Here is a 13748-nt window from a genome sequence, read left to right as displayed (position 1 = left end):
ACACCCTGACTCGACCCATACTTTTAAGTGAATATATTATAGGTACCTCTGCTGGTCTATGACCGTAATAAATTTGATTGATTGACTATTTGTATCTGATTTGCATGCATCACTTTTACCTAAGCAAATGTGTCACTTGTAATGTGTAATTTTAGCCCAGTTTTATTCAGGTGTAGTCAGAAATGTCATTCTGCATTTTGTAGGATTTTCTTTTTCTTATAAATGTACTTCGAATGACAGCTGTAATGTGTTAGATTAATTCAGTAGTTTTCAAAGTGTTGACTCATCAATTAGGCTTTCCCCACTACATTGAAATAGAGCTGACAGCTCTCAAGAAAGATTCTAAGGGAAATATGAGGTTGGATCCAGATTTAGTTAGACTTAGAGTAGACCCACTGAAATCACTGGAACATGTTAGTCATGATTAAATTAAATTCGACTGATTCCATTGGATCTGCTTGAGGTATCTGGATCCAAACATTGCAATTAGAATGTGCTGGGACAAGATGGCTGTTAATTTGGCTAATCCTCTTCTAGAACTTCTGTTTAATAATAATAATTAAAAAAGCAGCCTGCTGGGCTTCATGAATACAGAACTCAGTTTTGTAGACTTGGAAAGTGCAAGCCAGATGTCAGCCTCTGACTTTGGTGACTCAGCAAACCTAATGAAAACACTTTTGGGAATACGAATGGGAAGCAAGATGTAAATTCTGCCTCTCTTAAGAGAGAAGCTTCTTTTGTGGGCTTTGACTTAAACGCAAAGCTAAGTAAGCATTGAGGTTGAGGTTGGACTCGATGGCCTTATAGGCCCCTTCCAACTCTACCGTTCTATGATTCTATGAAATGAATTTCCATGAATTTCAAAGCAAGCCCTACACAACTGTCTCAGTGCTCCTGTCCTATGAAAGCTGACAATTTAATTTAGAGCCAATCTAATGTAAGAAGCAAATACATAAATTCCACTTATAGAGTTACAATTTGTTTAAGAAATGAAGCAACTGTATCACATAGTATTAATATAACACTTTTTTAAAACAGGGTTTTCCAGGGGTACCTGGTCCCCCAGGTGAGAAGGTAAGACTGTCCTCAGTCAATAATGCAGATATTTACAATGTATTTTGCTAGGCAATAGCTTCCTTTGGGGAAGTAGACTTCTGTTCATGTATGTGTATTTCTATGTTGGTGCACATGTCCAGAGGGAGGGAGCAACAGCCCACTGGAATTCTCATGAACCTAAGCTGCAGAAAAACAAGTTGGTAATAATCAACTGTTGTAAGCCGCCCAGAGAGCTTTGGCTATGGGGCAGTATATAAATGTAATAAATAATAAAATAATAAAAATAAACAATCATAAAATAGCATTGGTTGAGGTGCAGCAGTTTCTGCCAGCACTGCAACTTTAGTAACAGCTTATTCTTGTTTTTAGAGGTAAAAATATTCCTATACTTTTGTTACTGTTCCTACTTAGGCACTGTATAATACTGAAGTTCAGTTAATGAGAACCAAAATTACAGTAACAAAGCCTTTCTGATATTTTTGACGAGTGTAAATCCCAGTGTTCCAAAATTAAACAAATATTTTGATTGCAAAAATGCATATGCCATATATTGATTAATTCTACTATTAACCCATTTCATTTTAAAAAATAAATATATTGGGGTTGAAATTGATGTAGACATTGCTGACTATGAGCACAAACTAACTGAGTTAAATATCGTCCCAATGATTTCAGCAGACAAGTTAATTATGTGTTTAAATCTTTTCTGTTCAAGTCACTGAGATTTCAATGTACACTCTATAGTACCTGGCAGATTTCCTACCTCCAGGATCAAAGGCAACATGCTGGTAGGGAATAGTGGCAGAGGGCTATTGCCCTTAGGTCCTGTTTGTGGGCTTCCTGTAGGTCTTTGGTTGGTCACTGTGGAGAATGGAATGCCAGACTACTGCTAGGCCCTTGGTCTAAGCGAACACTGTTCTTATGTTGTTTAAAAGGTATGGAAAATATAATTTGAAAGAAATATTTGCTTCAAACATGATTTTTCTGTTATAAAATGTCTCTTCTTTGTATCATCAAGGGTCATATGGGCTTGGGTTTCGAAGGACCGAAAGGTGAGAAGGTAAGTTTATTCTTTTGAAAGTCATGAACGTATGCTGTGTGCTGGAATCATATTTGAGTTATTACAAAACCTTTCATCATATCCTCCCTCAGCTGTACCTTGCTGTGAATTCAGTGAGTACTACAAGGCACCCACACGGCCCCAGAAGGATTATTATAAGTCATGGAATCCATTGCTACAGAGTGTTGAGGTTGCTGTTTGTATGAATGGTGTTTTTTAAAAAAAGAATTATATATATACAATAGTGTGTAATATCCATGACCTCAACCTCATAGATGGACCATCCATGAGGTCAGGTCATAGATAAATTTGAATTTAAAAAATTATTAAATTTGCTTGATGATAATTAACTTAAAAACAAAATAAAGCAAGTTTTGAAATGAATGGAAGCCTTGAATTAGTTTTGTATATTCTCAGTTTCCCCTTGCTGGCTGGTTTGCTTATGGTTTTGTTTGTATGCTTGTGGAATCTATAGGGTGAACGAGGTGTCATGGGTCCTCCTGGTCCCCAAGGAGCTGCTCCACATCACAAAGAGAAGGGGACCACAGTCATACGTGGAGAGAAAGTAAGTGTGTGTATTTTATCCCACTGGAAATTAATGGCATTGTTTCCAAACATGATCACTTATGAAGGGCATTAATGTAGAAATAAAAGTACAAAGCAACAGTTTGAACTCCATCACATTCTTTCCCCTCCCTTTTTGTTGTAAATAAATTATTCTCTACCAAACCTTTGTTCTTTGGCAACTTCTATGATCCACTGCCACCTCCTCACTAGCCACATGGCCTGTGTGAGATAAAGGTAACTGGTATGCAAAGAACCAAACTAGATGTTACATTGAGAAATAATGCAATGAGTTGCAGGTTAGACAGTCCATAGTGCAGTTTACACCTGCAAAATTGATTCCTGCCATTAAGTCCCTGCATACGCTGTTGCAAAATAGGAAGGGTTGACTTACTACTCAGCTCTGCCATAGAAAAGGATTTGTGCCTTTTTGCATTCAGGTTGCTCAGTAGACTTGGAATGCAGTCGAAGGGTACGAAGAAAGCTGGTAGGGATGTTACAGATGCCTGACTGGGTTCGGGAGCTCAATGGACTCCCAGTGTCCACACGCCACCCCCACACCCCTGACCAAGCTCACTGGACTGTGGTGCATTTGCAAGCCGGCTCTTCAAGCAACCCTGGACCAATGAGTGCCTGGCAGCTGTCTGTCCTGGTCTGGAGCTTTCATTGTAGGTAGGAAACAATTGCCCAGAGTCTCCATTGTTGCAGCACAGGAAATACGCAACCTCCAGAGCCTCCATTGTAAGCAACAACGGAGGCTCCAGAAATTACATATTTCCTATATTGCATAAATGGCAGCAGATTAAAGGTGCAAATGCTCCATTCATGCCTTTAATCTTGCGTAAATAGGACCTGTACAGCTGCCATTTACACAAGGTAGGAGATATGAAATTTCCATTGTATGCAACAATGGAGACACCAGATCATGAAGAAGTTCACGTGGCAGCATGAGCGGTTGGAGCTTGGCAAGAGCTGGACAGAGCTGGACACAGGTGAGTCCATCCATCCCTACATGCTTGTTGGTCACAGACTATACACTCAAGTGGGCCAGAGTTATACTAAGCAGATTACAGTAAGAGGTTTAGGGGGTTGTTAAAAGCAAGCCTTTAAACTAGATAATGGTCTCATGAACATTAAGAATTAGTTCTCCACTTTTGTAAGATATTAGAGAACCTTGAAAAAATTACTGTGTTTGAAATGGAAGACTCCGGGCTTTTAAAACATGCATTTCGACGACCTAGCTGTTGCTTCACTTTATTATTAATTAATTAATTAACTTCATTTATATCAACCTTTCTGCCAAAGAAGCGGTGTCAAAATGGCTAACAACAATAGAACTAAAGTTAGTCAAAACAGTCAGAAAACATTAAAACACACTTTTTTAAAAAAAGTGCTGTGTGTTCTCATTCTAATAGGGTGATGGTGGTGAAAAGGGTGAACCTGGCTTCCCAGTAAGTATAAAACTGATCTGTACTTTTACTGTTTTTAGAGGTGATGGTGAACATATCCCCAGGAATCCTATACTCAGAAGTAAGCTCTATTGAGTTCAGTAGGGCTTACTCCCAGGTAAGTGTGTATAGGGTTACAGGCTTTGTTTTGTACAAGCAAAATTGTGAATATATCCAGTGCTAGAAAGAGAGTGCAAACTGCAACATCTTATTCTACATAAGAACATGTTTTCTTAGTTAGTCATCTAAAAAGTAGGAAAAACTAAAATTTGAAAATTAAAAATCAAATTATTTTAGTAAATAAAAGAAAGGAAACCCCAAGCCCCCGTCTTGACAGCGGTGCTTTGGCGCCATGAGGACCCCAACTCCCACACTTGCGTTCCATCCCGGCATCTGCATGGGAAGGAACACAAGTGCGAACTTTCTGCTGGGTGCTGAGCACCGGAGGGATTGCGAAGGAACAAGAATGAGGAAAGGAATGCAGGGCGCCCTCACCACTTCTTCTCCCTCTGACCTCCCTCTGGCTGCCCGTTCCTTCCCCCTCCCCTGTGTTTTTTATATTTATTTTTTTATCTGTATCTGTGAAGCTGCGCAGATACAGATAATCAAAATTTAAAAAAATCAGGGGGGGAGGAATGGCCCCCATTCCTCTCCTCCCCCCCTTTTTAATTTACCACAGGGCACGGGGTTCCCCTGAGCTCCAGGAGGTCTGCCCCTTTCCCTGACACACCTGATGGCGACCAACAGGAGGCGCCATTGATTGTGACACGCCTTCACTGGAAAAAAGTCAGGGTAAGTGCCCGACTTTTTTTCAGCGGAGTTTCTGGGGTTTGTCCCTGGATGGCTTCACAATGGTGGCTGCGTCATGTAGATGACCTGCCGCTACCATGAAGCCACCCCGGGGCAAACCCTTCATCAAGATAAGCCCCAGCATGCTGAGGAAGTCCCTCTGTGACAAAATGATGATTTATGTTATTGTTTATATGTGTATATTTAAGTGTTTGGTTCAAGTTTGGATTTGCTGTGGCCAATTCTTTTATTTTCAGGAAATGGTTAGTAAGTGAGAGAGCGGAGTTAGAATGGAGAGCAGGGTGAATGGTGTCGTCTGATTGGTTGGTTGATTTGAATACAGAGAGAGGGGAGTGAGTTTTTGGCATGTAGAGAGAGTTAATCAGAGACAGTGGATTATTAGTCAGCGTTAGGGAGTTGGTGAGGGTAGGAGTGAGTGAGGTTTAGTAGAGGCTTGTTTCAGGATAGTATTAGGAAAGTGGGGTTATAGGATTTGGAGGTGGTCAGTATTCCCTGGGAGGTTGAGGGAGGTAGATGTATGTGGATAAAGTAGAATAATCTTAAAGTGTCTTTTAGAATCTTTTCCTATGTGAATAAATTTTATTCTTATTTTGTTTTAACAACCACGTCTGCTCAGTCACATGCGTTACTTCAGGCGGACAATACACACGCACACTCACACCCAAAGGTTTAGGATTCCCTCATTCTTTTAGAAGATAAAGAATAGGGTGGTGGCAGCGAAGGAGAGGTTTAAGAATAGACATCACAGAGGTTGGAGACGCTGCACCTTCCCTCTCCTCAAAGCCTCTCCTCAATGTGAAAGGTGAGGGACAAGGAAACTCTACTCCATCAGGATTCTTCTCTGTGCATTGAGAAAAGGGCTCCATTTTCACAGTGCATGGAGGGGAAATACAGCCAGCTGGCCAGCCAGGAAGAGAGCGATCTATTTATTTGTGTGTGAGAGAGAGCGGGGGGCAGGGGGTCTACAGGAGAATGGAATGAGAATTGCATTGGGCTATAATCCAGATTTTCATGAAATTGGCTTTGGTCCATCATAAAAAAAAGCAGAGTAAACACTACCTAAAAACCCACTTTTCAAATGTCAGGTAGGTGCCAAGGTTCTGTACAGAGGGAAAGGGCTGGAATGGCTCCCCTCTGCTAGCACTCTGAAGTCAGAGGAGGGGGCTGTTCCTACTGCTGCCTCCACTTCCCCTACTGGAACTAAGCCTCCTCCTCCTCCTCCTCCCCACAAATGCGCAGGAAAATCACACACACACACACACACACACACACACACACACGGGACTATTCAGAAGGAGAGAGATGAATGACTCAGTGGCTTCTATCTATAAATGGAAAAAAGCAAACTGCCACATTCCTCTGAAGGGGCAACTCTGTATGATCCTGTGATTGGTCCAATGCTCCCTTCCTGTCCTGGCAGCCCTTTCTCCTTCCCTTCCAGGTATTCTTTAGTTGTAGGTGGATTGTTACTGCTAAGTTGCAGGTGTCTCACAACTGCAAAATACTGTGGCTGGCTGCCCCCTCCCCTCCCGGGTATTCCTTCGTTGCAGGTGTCTCGTTCTTGCAAATTTGCAGGTGTCTCGCAGCTGCTGCCTTCCCTCTCTCCTTTTCCGCTGTGTATTCTTTATTGTGCACTATGTACAAACTGCAAACTAATGTGACTAAAACAGTTACTGCTATTCTACATGAGGAAAGGAGACTACTTGTGGGGAAAGCAGCCCTCCTGCTAAGCTTGCTCCCTGACCCTCTCCCTGCTCCCCCTGCCACTCCCCCTCCCAACCAACGAGTGGGAAAGGCAGTGAAAGGAACTGGCCTGCCTTTCCCATCCCTGAAAGCAGGCCAGCTACTCTCCCTTCCTAAAGCAAGTGCACAATTTTGAAGGGGAGTGAAATGGCTGCCTTTCCCATTCATAAATGCACAGTCGTGATTTCACTCCCCTCCAAAATTGCACACTTGCTTTAGGAAGGGAGAGTTGCTGGCCTGCTTTTAGGGACGGGAAAGGCAGGCTAGTTCCTCTCACTGGTGACAGGGAGAAAGAGTGAATGGGGGCAGGGGGGGCACCCCTTGACAACATCACTGCTAGGTGACAGCCAGCTCACAGATGCACACCCGGGACTTAATGTGGAGGGACAGTGCATACTTCAGGGGAGCTGCTAAGTAAGAAGTAAAAGGGCTTTCAGAAAATGTGGCTTTTCAAAAGGGAAGTGGTTGGTTGGCAGAGAATTGGCAGTGATGTCATGTGTCACAAAGGACCTCAAAGTGCTCCCCCTCCTCTCCAAATAATTTGCGTAGATTGCTCCTTTATCACCAGGGGCTTGTCTTGATGAGGGGTTTGCCCCAGGATGGATCCAGATATGACGCAGACACCAATGCAAAGCCATCCAGGGGCAAACCCCCAAAGCTCCGCTTTAAAAAAGTCTGGCACTTCTTGCGACTTTTTTCTCTTGGAACTGCTTTGGAGGCATGTCTGGGCAGATGGTGAACCCTGATTGGTCGCCATCTGCCCAGACCGGCGTGTGTGTGTGTGTGAGCCAGCAGGCTGAATGGCTGCTGGCCCGCCTCCACACTTCTTTGGCATGGGGAGAAGCACCCCAAAAGTAAAAAATCAAAACAAACTGGGATGCAAGGAGGTGTGGGCACCCGTGAATGGGCTTGGCACCTCCTCCAAAGTAAAGGGGGGGAATGTGGATGCCCCCCCACTCGATCCTTCATGTGTGGATAACACGAAGGAGAGCAAAAGTGGGGTTTGGGGGCTCGCGGCCAAAAGTGTCATCATTACAATGAAGCCCAGCTCACGGGGATTCTTTTTCATGATTGAGAAAGGAGCTACATTTTTCAGTGCATGGAAAGGAAACACAGCCAGCTGCCAGTCCAAGTAGAAATTACTCTCCTCCTGGATCATCAGCACCCCTCCCCCACAAAAGTTGCCCATCTTAGTGTGTTTATGTGCATGTGGTGTGAATGGGTATGTGTATGTGAGAGAGAGAGAAGGAGAAAGTGGGGTGAACCCCCCACCCACTGCCAGTGCTAGCTAGTGTGCTGTGAGCGTGTGTGTGTGTGTGTGTGTGTGTGTTTGTGTGTGTGTGTGACAGAGAGAGAAAGGGGGTGCCCCCCACCCATTGCCAGTGCTAGGTTTTGGCACCCCAGATCACTTTGGATTCTGACCTTGCCTACTCCTGGCAAGCGACCCCTGACAGGTTCCTATTGAGGCAAAGCAGCCCTTAGGCCAAAAAAGGTTTCCCACCCCTGATTTAGGCAGAAAACGTCGCATATAGCCACAACATTAAGGACTAGTAATGTATTTGGATATCCAGTTAAACTTTAAAACAACATTGGACTCCCCAGTATACACAGGAATTATTCTCTAATGCTGTAGATGGTCTTACATTAAAAAACAAACAAACCTTTATCTTACACATTTTGAGTAATTAAGGCTTTTTTAAAAAGCATTTTATTAATTCCAAGATAGAAAATAATGTTCCCTCAAAATTTCCAAATTTTATCTTGAGAAAATTGAAAAACTCACCCCTATTTAGCTGGTATATTTTTTACCATTACTAGAGGTGTGCCAGTGGAGTGTTCTGCTGGTGTGTCTGCCGTGATCTGGTGTCTCATCTGGTGTTTTGCTAGTGGAGAGGTAGTGGAGCTTCTACGGCATCCTTAAGCCAGCACATCTCTTTTGGAATCTTTTTTGTTGTTGTCTTTAATAGTTTCAGAAACCATAAAGATCAAAATTAACCCAAAATAATCCATCATTTAAACAAAGAACCAAACTAAATATTTCAATTTCAGATTGTTCCATTGCTGCTAATCACTTGGACTGCTTTGATTCCAAAATGGGATAAATAGTGGCCAATTTCTCAGAAAAGTATCTGCTGAGTTATTTCTTTTTCCCAAGAATGGCTTATTCATATCCCAAACTTGTCTTCTCCATTGGCCAGTAGTAACAGGCAGTTTCCAAGCTTCTGCCAATATTATGAGTGCCACAGCTAACATACATGCAATCAAAACTGTGTGATTCACATATCCATCTATAGTTCCTGCGACAAAAGCTGGGGTGGAACACCCTCCCACCACAAATAGAAATGAACCAAACAATTATAAAAAATCTTTTTGAAAATATGTATATATTATTGTTCTTATTCTTATTGACAAGTTAATAATTCTTATTGACTGCCTCCCTTCATTTAGGCATCTATAGTTCCTAACAGCATTACTTTGGAATGTATAAGTATTAGGGCTGTGCATGGACCTCCCGATCTACCTCGGGTTGATCTGGACCACCCCTGATCTGCCTTGGACCTAGATCCGAAGCAAGATGCGGACCTCCGAATCATTCAGATGTTTTTCCCTATAGCCTTGCATTGGAAGAATAAAACGTCTATAACTTTTTGTTTTTAAGATAGAAACATGAAACTTGGTGACCTTACAGATGTCATCGACCTACTCATATGTGTAAATTTTCATACATCTCTGTTCAGTGGATTTCTCACAAATAAATTTTTTAAATGTGATTTTTCAAGGAAACAAAGCAGCCACTCGCAAAGAGCAATTTCAGAAGGTGTCTTCTCTAATCAAGAATCAGCTCACACTGTCCCTGAGTCTTGTGTATTCTGAACCTATTAACACATCCGGTCCTTCCCATTCAGATAAGAAACAGGGAAATACTGCATGCAATACACACGTTACCTGGCTGGGAGCAATATGGGGAGAGGAATTATTGAGGGGAAAATCTTTTTAAAAATCCTAAAAATCAGGGAATGAACCAATGTGCTTCAAACTTGGCATGCCTAGAGCCCTATGTAGGTGCTATCATAAATTACATGTTTTTACCTTTAAAAATGACAACATTTTTTTTAAAATTAAAACCTCAAACTTTAAAAAATCATAAAAATCAGGGGTTGAACCAAAGTGCTTCAAACATGGCATGCCTAATGTCCTATTTGGATGCTATCATGGTGCTAAGTGTTTTTTTATCTTTAAAAATGACAGAGATGAATGCATTTTTGTAAATGGGGAGAGGAATGGTTGAGGGGAAATCTTTAACAATTCCTAAAAATTAGGGGATGAACTTAAGTGTGCTTCAAACTTGGCACACTTAAAGCCCTACTTAAGTGCTATTAGGGTGCCAAATTTCATGTCTTTACCGTTGAAATAACAGAAATGAACGCATTTTTGTAAATTCCCATGTGTAGTCCTTGAAAAAAAATGTCCGGATCTCCAAATTGTTGTGGACTGATCCAATTCAGTTAGAATTGATTCAGACCTCCCTGATCCACCTTGGATCTGTTTTAGAGAGGTCTGAATCACCCCAATCTGCTTTGGATTCGGGATTCGGATCTGGAGTGGTGCAAAGGCCTAAGTATCTCATGTCCCTGATACCCTGGACTTTTCCTAACCAATATTTCTTAACCTAAGCACATTCCCATCAAATGTGGGCAAATGTATCTCCTAGCATTCCACATCTCTTGCACAGCACTGATGTACTTGTATACATTTGAGTAGTATTAAGGATGTATACTATAATTTATATAATATCTAATTAAAAATATAGCCACTGTATCTCAAGTAAAGGATTGCACCTGTAGAATGAATATTAAACGTTAAAATTACATAAACTATCTGATGTTTTTAAAGGGATCACCAGGCCTAAGCAGCAAAGGGGAGAAAGGTGAACCTGGAAAATCTGGTCCACAGGTACGAATGCATTATATTTAAGCTTTTGCTTATCCAGACATTTGGAGTATATTACTGAACATGCTAGTAATCTCAATGAGATATGAAATTGAATGCTTATGGAGGTAATATTGTACTGTAGGGAACTTAATGGGATTTCATTGTTTTCTTTTTGCAATAGTGGCCTGGCTTGCATCCAGTGACAAACCAGGGATTTTTAAAACCCTGGGTTATCATGAATGTGCCAGTGTGCTGGTCTTTGCAGCTTGATCACTCCTGTTTGGCTCCTCCTGTCAACAAAACCAGCTAAACAACCCATGATGGGCTCCATCACACTAGCAGTTTAATGCACTCTCACCACGTCTGGTATCTAGTATTGCAGTGCAGGATTCATATGACGTCATCCTGTCCTGCACCCATCTCACCTCTTTTCCTCCATTTTGCGTATTATTTTGGTGCGGGGGAAGTCTGAATTATTTCCCCCAAGTGGATTTAATGCACCCTTAAGCCTCTGCATATTTCTGTACTCTCACTTTTTCGTTTGTTTAAGGCGTGTGCTTTGAATGGAGTCTTGCTGATGAAAGGGGAGGGTGGGGTGGTTCTCCTCCTCCAGCACACTGTTGAATGGACTTTTTACTGCTCCAACCCCACCCTCATTGCCTACAGAAACGGAGCCCAGCCGATGAAATGTTAAATCAGTAAATTGCTAGACAGAAAAGCCACAGCGATGGGGGGAAGGACCCTATGCCCCTGAGGACCCCAGCAGATCTCTGTTTTTATGAACTGGAGATGCCCAGCTGTGCGTTATCAAAGTAACGGAAAACAGATCCTCCACGAATGCAACAGGGGCTTGTCCACATGGGCACTTTGCGCCTGGATTGCTTTGGAGTGGCGGCAGGTGATCTACATGACGCAGCTGCCACTCTGATGCAATCCAGGGTCAAAGCCCCAAAGCTCCACTCTAAAAAAGTCAGGGACTTACCCCGACTTTTTTTAGCTTGGAGCAAGGCTCTGCACCTCTGTGGAGCCTTGTTAAGAATAAAAATAAATAAAGGGGGGTTGGAAATCCCAGTAAGGAGAGAGCACTCCATTCTTACCCCCTTGTTTCCCCTCCTTAGCAGCTTAAAAAAACCAAACCAGTCCGACTTTTTAAAAAACAAATCTACCCTTTGAAGAGGGGGCACCGATACTCCCAGGTGCCCCTGGACTAGTGGCATTAGTGCTCACATTGGTGGGCACAGCAGTGGTGGTGGGAAAGCCTGGGACTACGCTCCTTCAGAAGTAGATGGTTGGAAGGAGCATCAATGTGGCTGTGCCCTGGCTTGCGCTGCCGGGGGCAGCATTAGTGACATCGTGAAGATGAGGGCGAAGTGGAATTTTGCATTGGTGGATTATCAGGAGAATAAAGGGGGAATTTAAAAATTCCTCAAAATCAAGGCATGTACGGATCTGATTCAAACTTGGCATGGCTAAAGCCCTTCTTAAGAGCTATCAAGGTGCCAAGATTAATCTCTTTATTTTTAAAAATTACACAGATGTATGCATTTTGTTAATTTCCATTTTAAAATTTCTGTAAAATGAAGGCATGAACGGATCAGATTCAAACTCAGAGTGGCTACAGCCCTCCTTAAGAGCTATCACTGTGCCAAGTTTCATCTCTTTATCTTCAAAAATTACACAGATGTGAGCATTTTTATTAGTAACAGATGTCAATATCAAAGCTATCCTTCACCCCACTCAGCCTCTTTCAAATATGGAGAGAGACTTACTTCTGCATAAACACATATAGAACTGACTTTTAATAGTATGGTCACTCAAGCTTTTTTTAAAGTCTATAACAACAAACTGGAAAGAAGTGCTCTGCAACGCTATGACTACTTCTGAGGTTGTACTCCTATTTAATCAGAAGAAAGTCTCTCTCTATTCAATGGGGTTTACTCAAAGGTAAACATGCATCAGATTTTAGTATGACTTGGATGTAAATTCAGTTGAAATCAATGGGATTTACTCTTGAGTAAGGGAATCAAGCCTCGGCAATAAATGAGCTCCATTGAACACATACACACACACCTCCAATTTTGCCTTAATCCACACCTGCACATAATTGGAGAGGTGTATGTGTTAATGGGAAGGAATGCTGGGATTAAAAATTTCGTAAAAATCAAGGAATGAACTGATCTATTTAAACTTGGCATGCCTAAAGCCCTGCTTAAGAGATCTCACAGTCCCAAGTGTCATTGTATTATCTTTAAAAATGAGTGGAGCTGTAAACAATTTGGTTAATTCCCATAGGAGCTCCAATGAGCGAGGGAGGAAGGCTGCTACTTGATCACAATGTCCATCAACAACAAAAACCAATGAACTGGAGGGGGAAGGAGAAGGGGTGGGGCAGGTCGGTGCAATAACAGTGGGAGAGCAAACAATCATGAAAGGGAAGAATGTTTGCTGCGCTTATGAATCGGAGGTAAAAAATGGGAGGCAAACCAGGGGGTGGGGGAATAGGTGTAATGGAGCTCGATGTCTAACTCAGACCTCTGACTTGTACCTCCCCCTACAAGCCAGAGATGGAACCCAGTTCTAACTCTGGCTTGTCAAGTGATAGAAATGTCAGAGTATATGGTCACAACCTATTCCTCTTTCCTGCATGCTACCACTGCCAGAACAACAGCATGCAGTAAGTTGGGGAGAGGAAAGGGAGGAGGGCTTGGAGAATTACTGATGGAGGGGGAGAGATGGCGGGGGCTTGTGCAGGTAGGTGGGAAGGGAAATGAAGATTCACAAGTAGGCTATTGAGAGGGGTGGGCATTCTTTTTCCCAAGCTTTTCCTAGAATTCTCTGAGAAAGCTTGGAAATACTCAGTGCTTTCTAAAGCAAGGAAGGGGGCGGGCTTAAACGTTATTAATTTTGTAATCTCAGAATTTCCTGCAATAAAAGTAGGAATCTCTGTTTTGACTTAAGTAAAGTAAAATTATTAATATTATAGGGAAGACCTGGGAAGGATGGAGAGGATGGAGAGAAAGGAAGAGATGTATGTATTTCACTTTATCTTCAATATTGCATTGGTTGTTACTGATAATGCTTGATTTCAAAGAACACACCTATAAAATTTATTTATTCTTTGTGTGTGTCTTTAC

At 42.2% G+C, this 13748-nt stretch overlaps 1 protein-coding gene across 1 annotated transcript in view; it reads left to right on the top strand.

Moving 5' to 3' along the window:
• The window catches only part of LOC134391978 (collagen alpha-1(IV) chain-like), a 185857-nt gene that overhangs the window by 7996 nt on the left and 164113 nt on the right, over positions 1 to 13748 (top strand). The window contains exons 3-8 of the mRNA XM_063115900.1: positions 1039 to 1074; positions 2075 to 2116; positions 2592 to 2681; positions 4096 to 4131; positions 10576 to 10635; positions 13598 to 13642. Coding sequence (XP_062971970.1) covers positions 1039 to 1074; positions 2075 to 2116; positions 2592 to 2681; positions 4096 to 4131; positions 10576 to 10635; positions 13598 to 13642 — 309 coding nt within the window. The remainder of the gene's footprint in view (positions 1 to 1038; positions 1075 to 2074; positions 2117 to 2591; positions 2682 to 4095; positions 4132 to 10575; positions 10636 to 13597; positions 13643 to 13748) is intronic.

This window comes from Elgaria multicarinata, chromosome 2 (assembly GCF_023053635.1).
Source record: "Elgaria multicarinata webbii isolate HBS135686 ecotype San Diego chromosome 2, rElgMul1.1.pri, whole genome shotgun sequence".
NCBI lineage: Eukaryota > Metazoa > Chordata > Lepidosauria > Squamata > Anguidae > Elgaria > Elgaria multicarinata.
The sequence above is the reverse complement of the archived record's forward strand: the minus strand, read 5'-3'. Positions and strand labels throughout refer to the sequence as shown.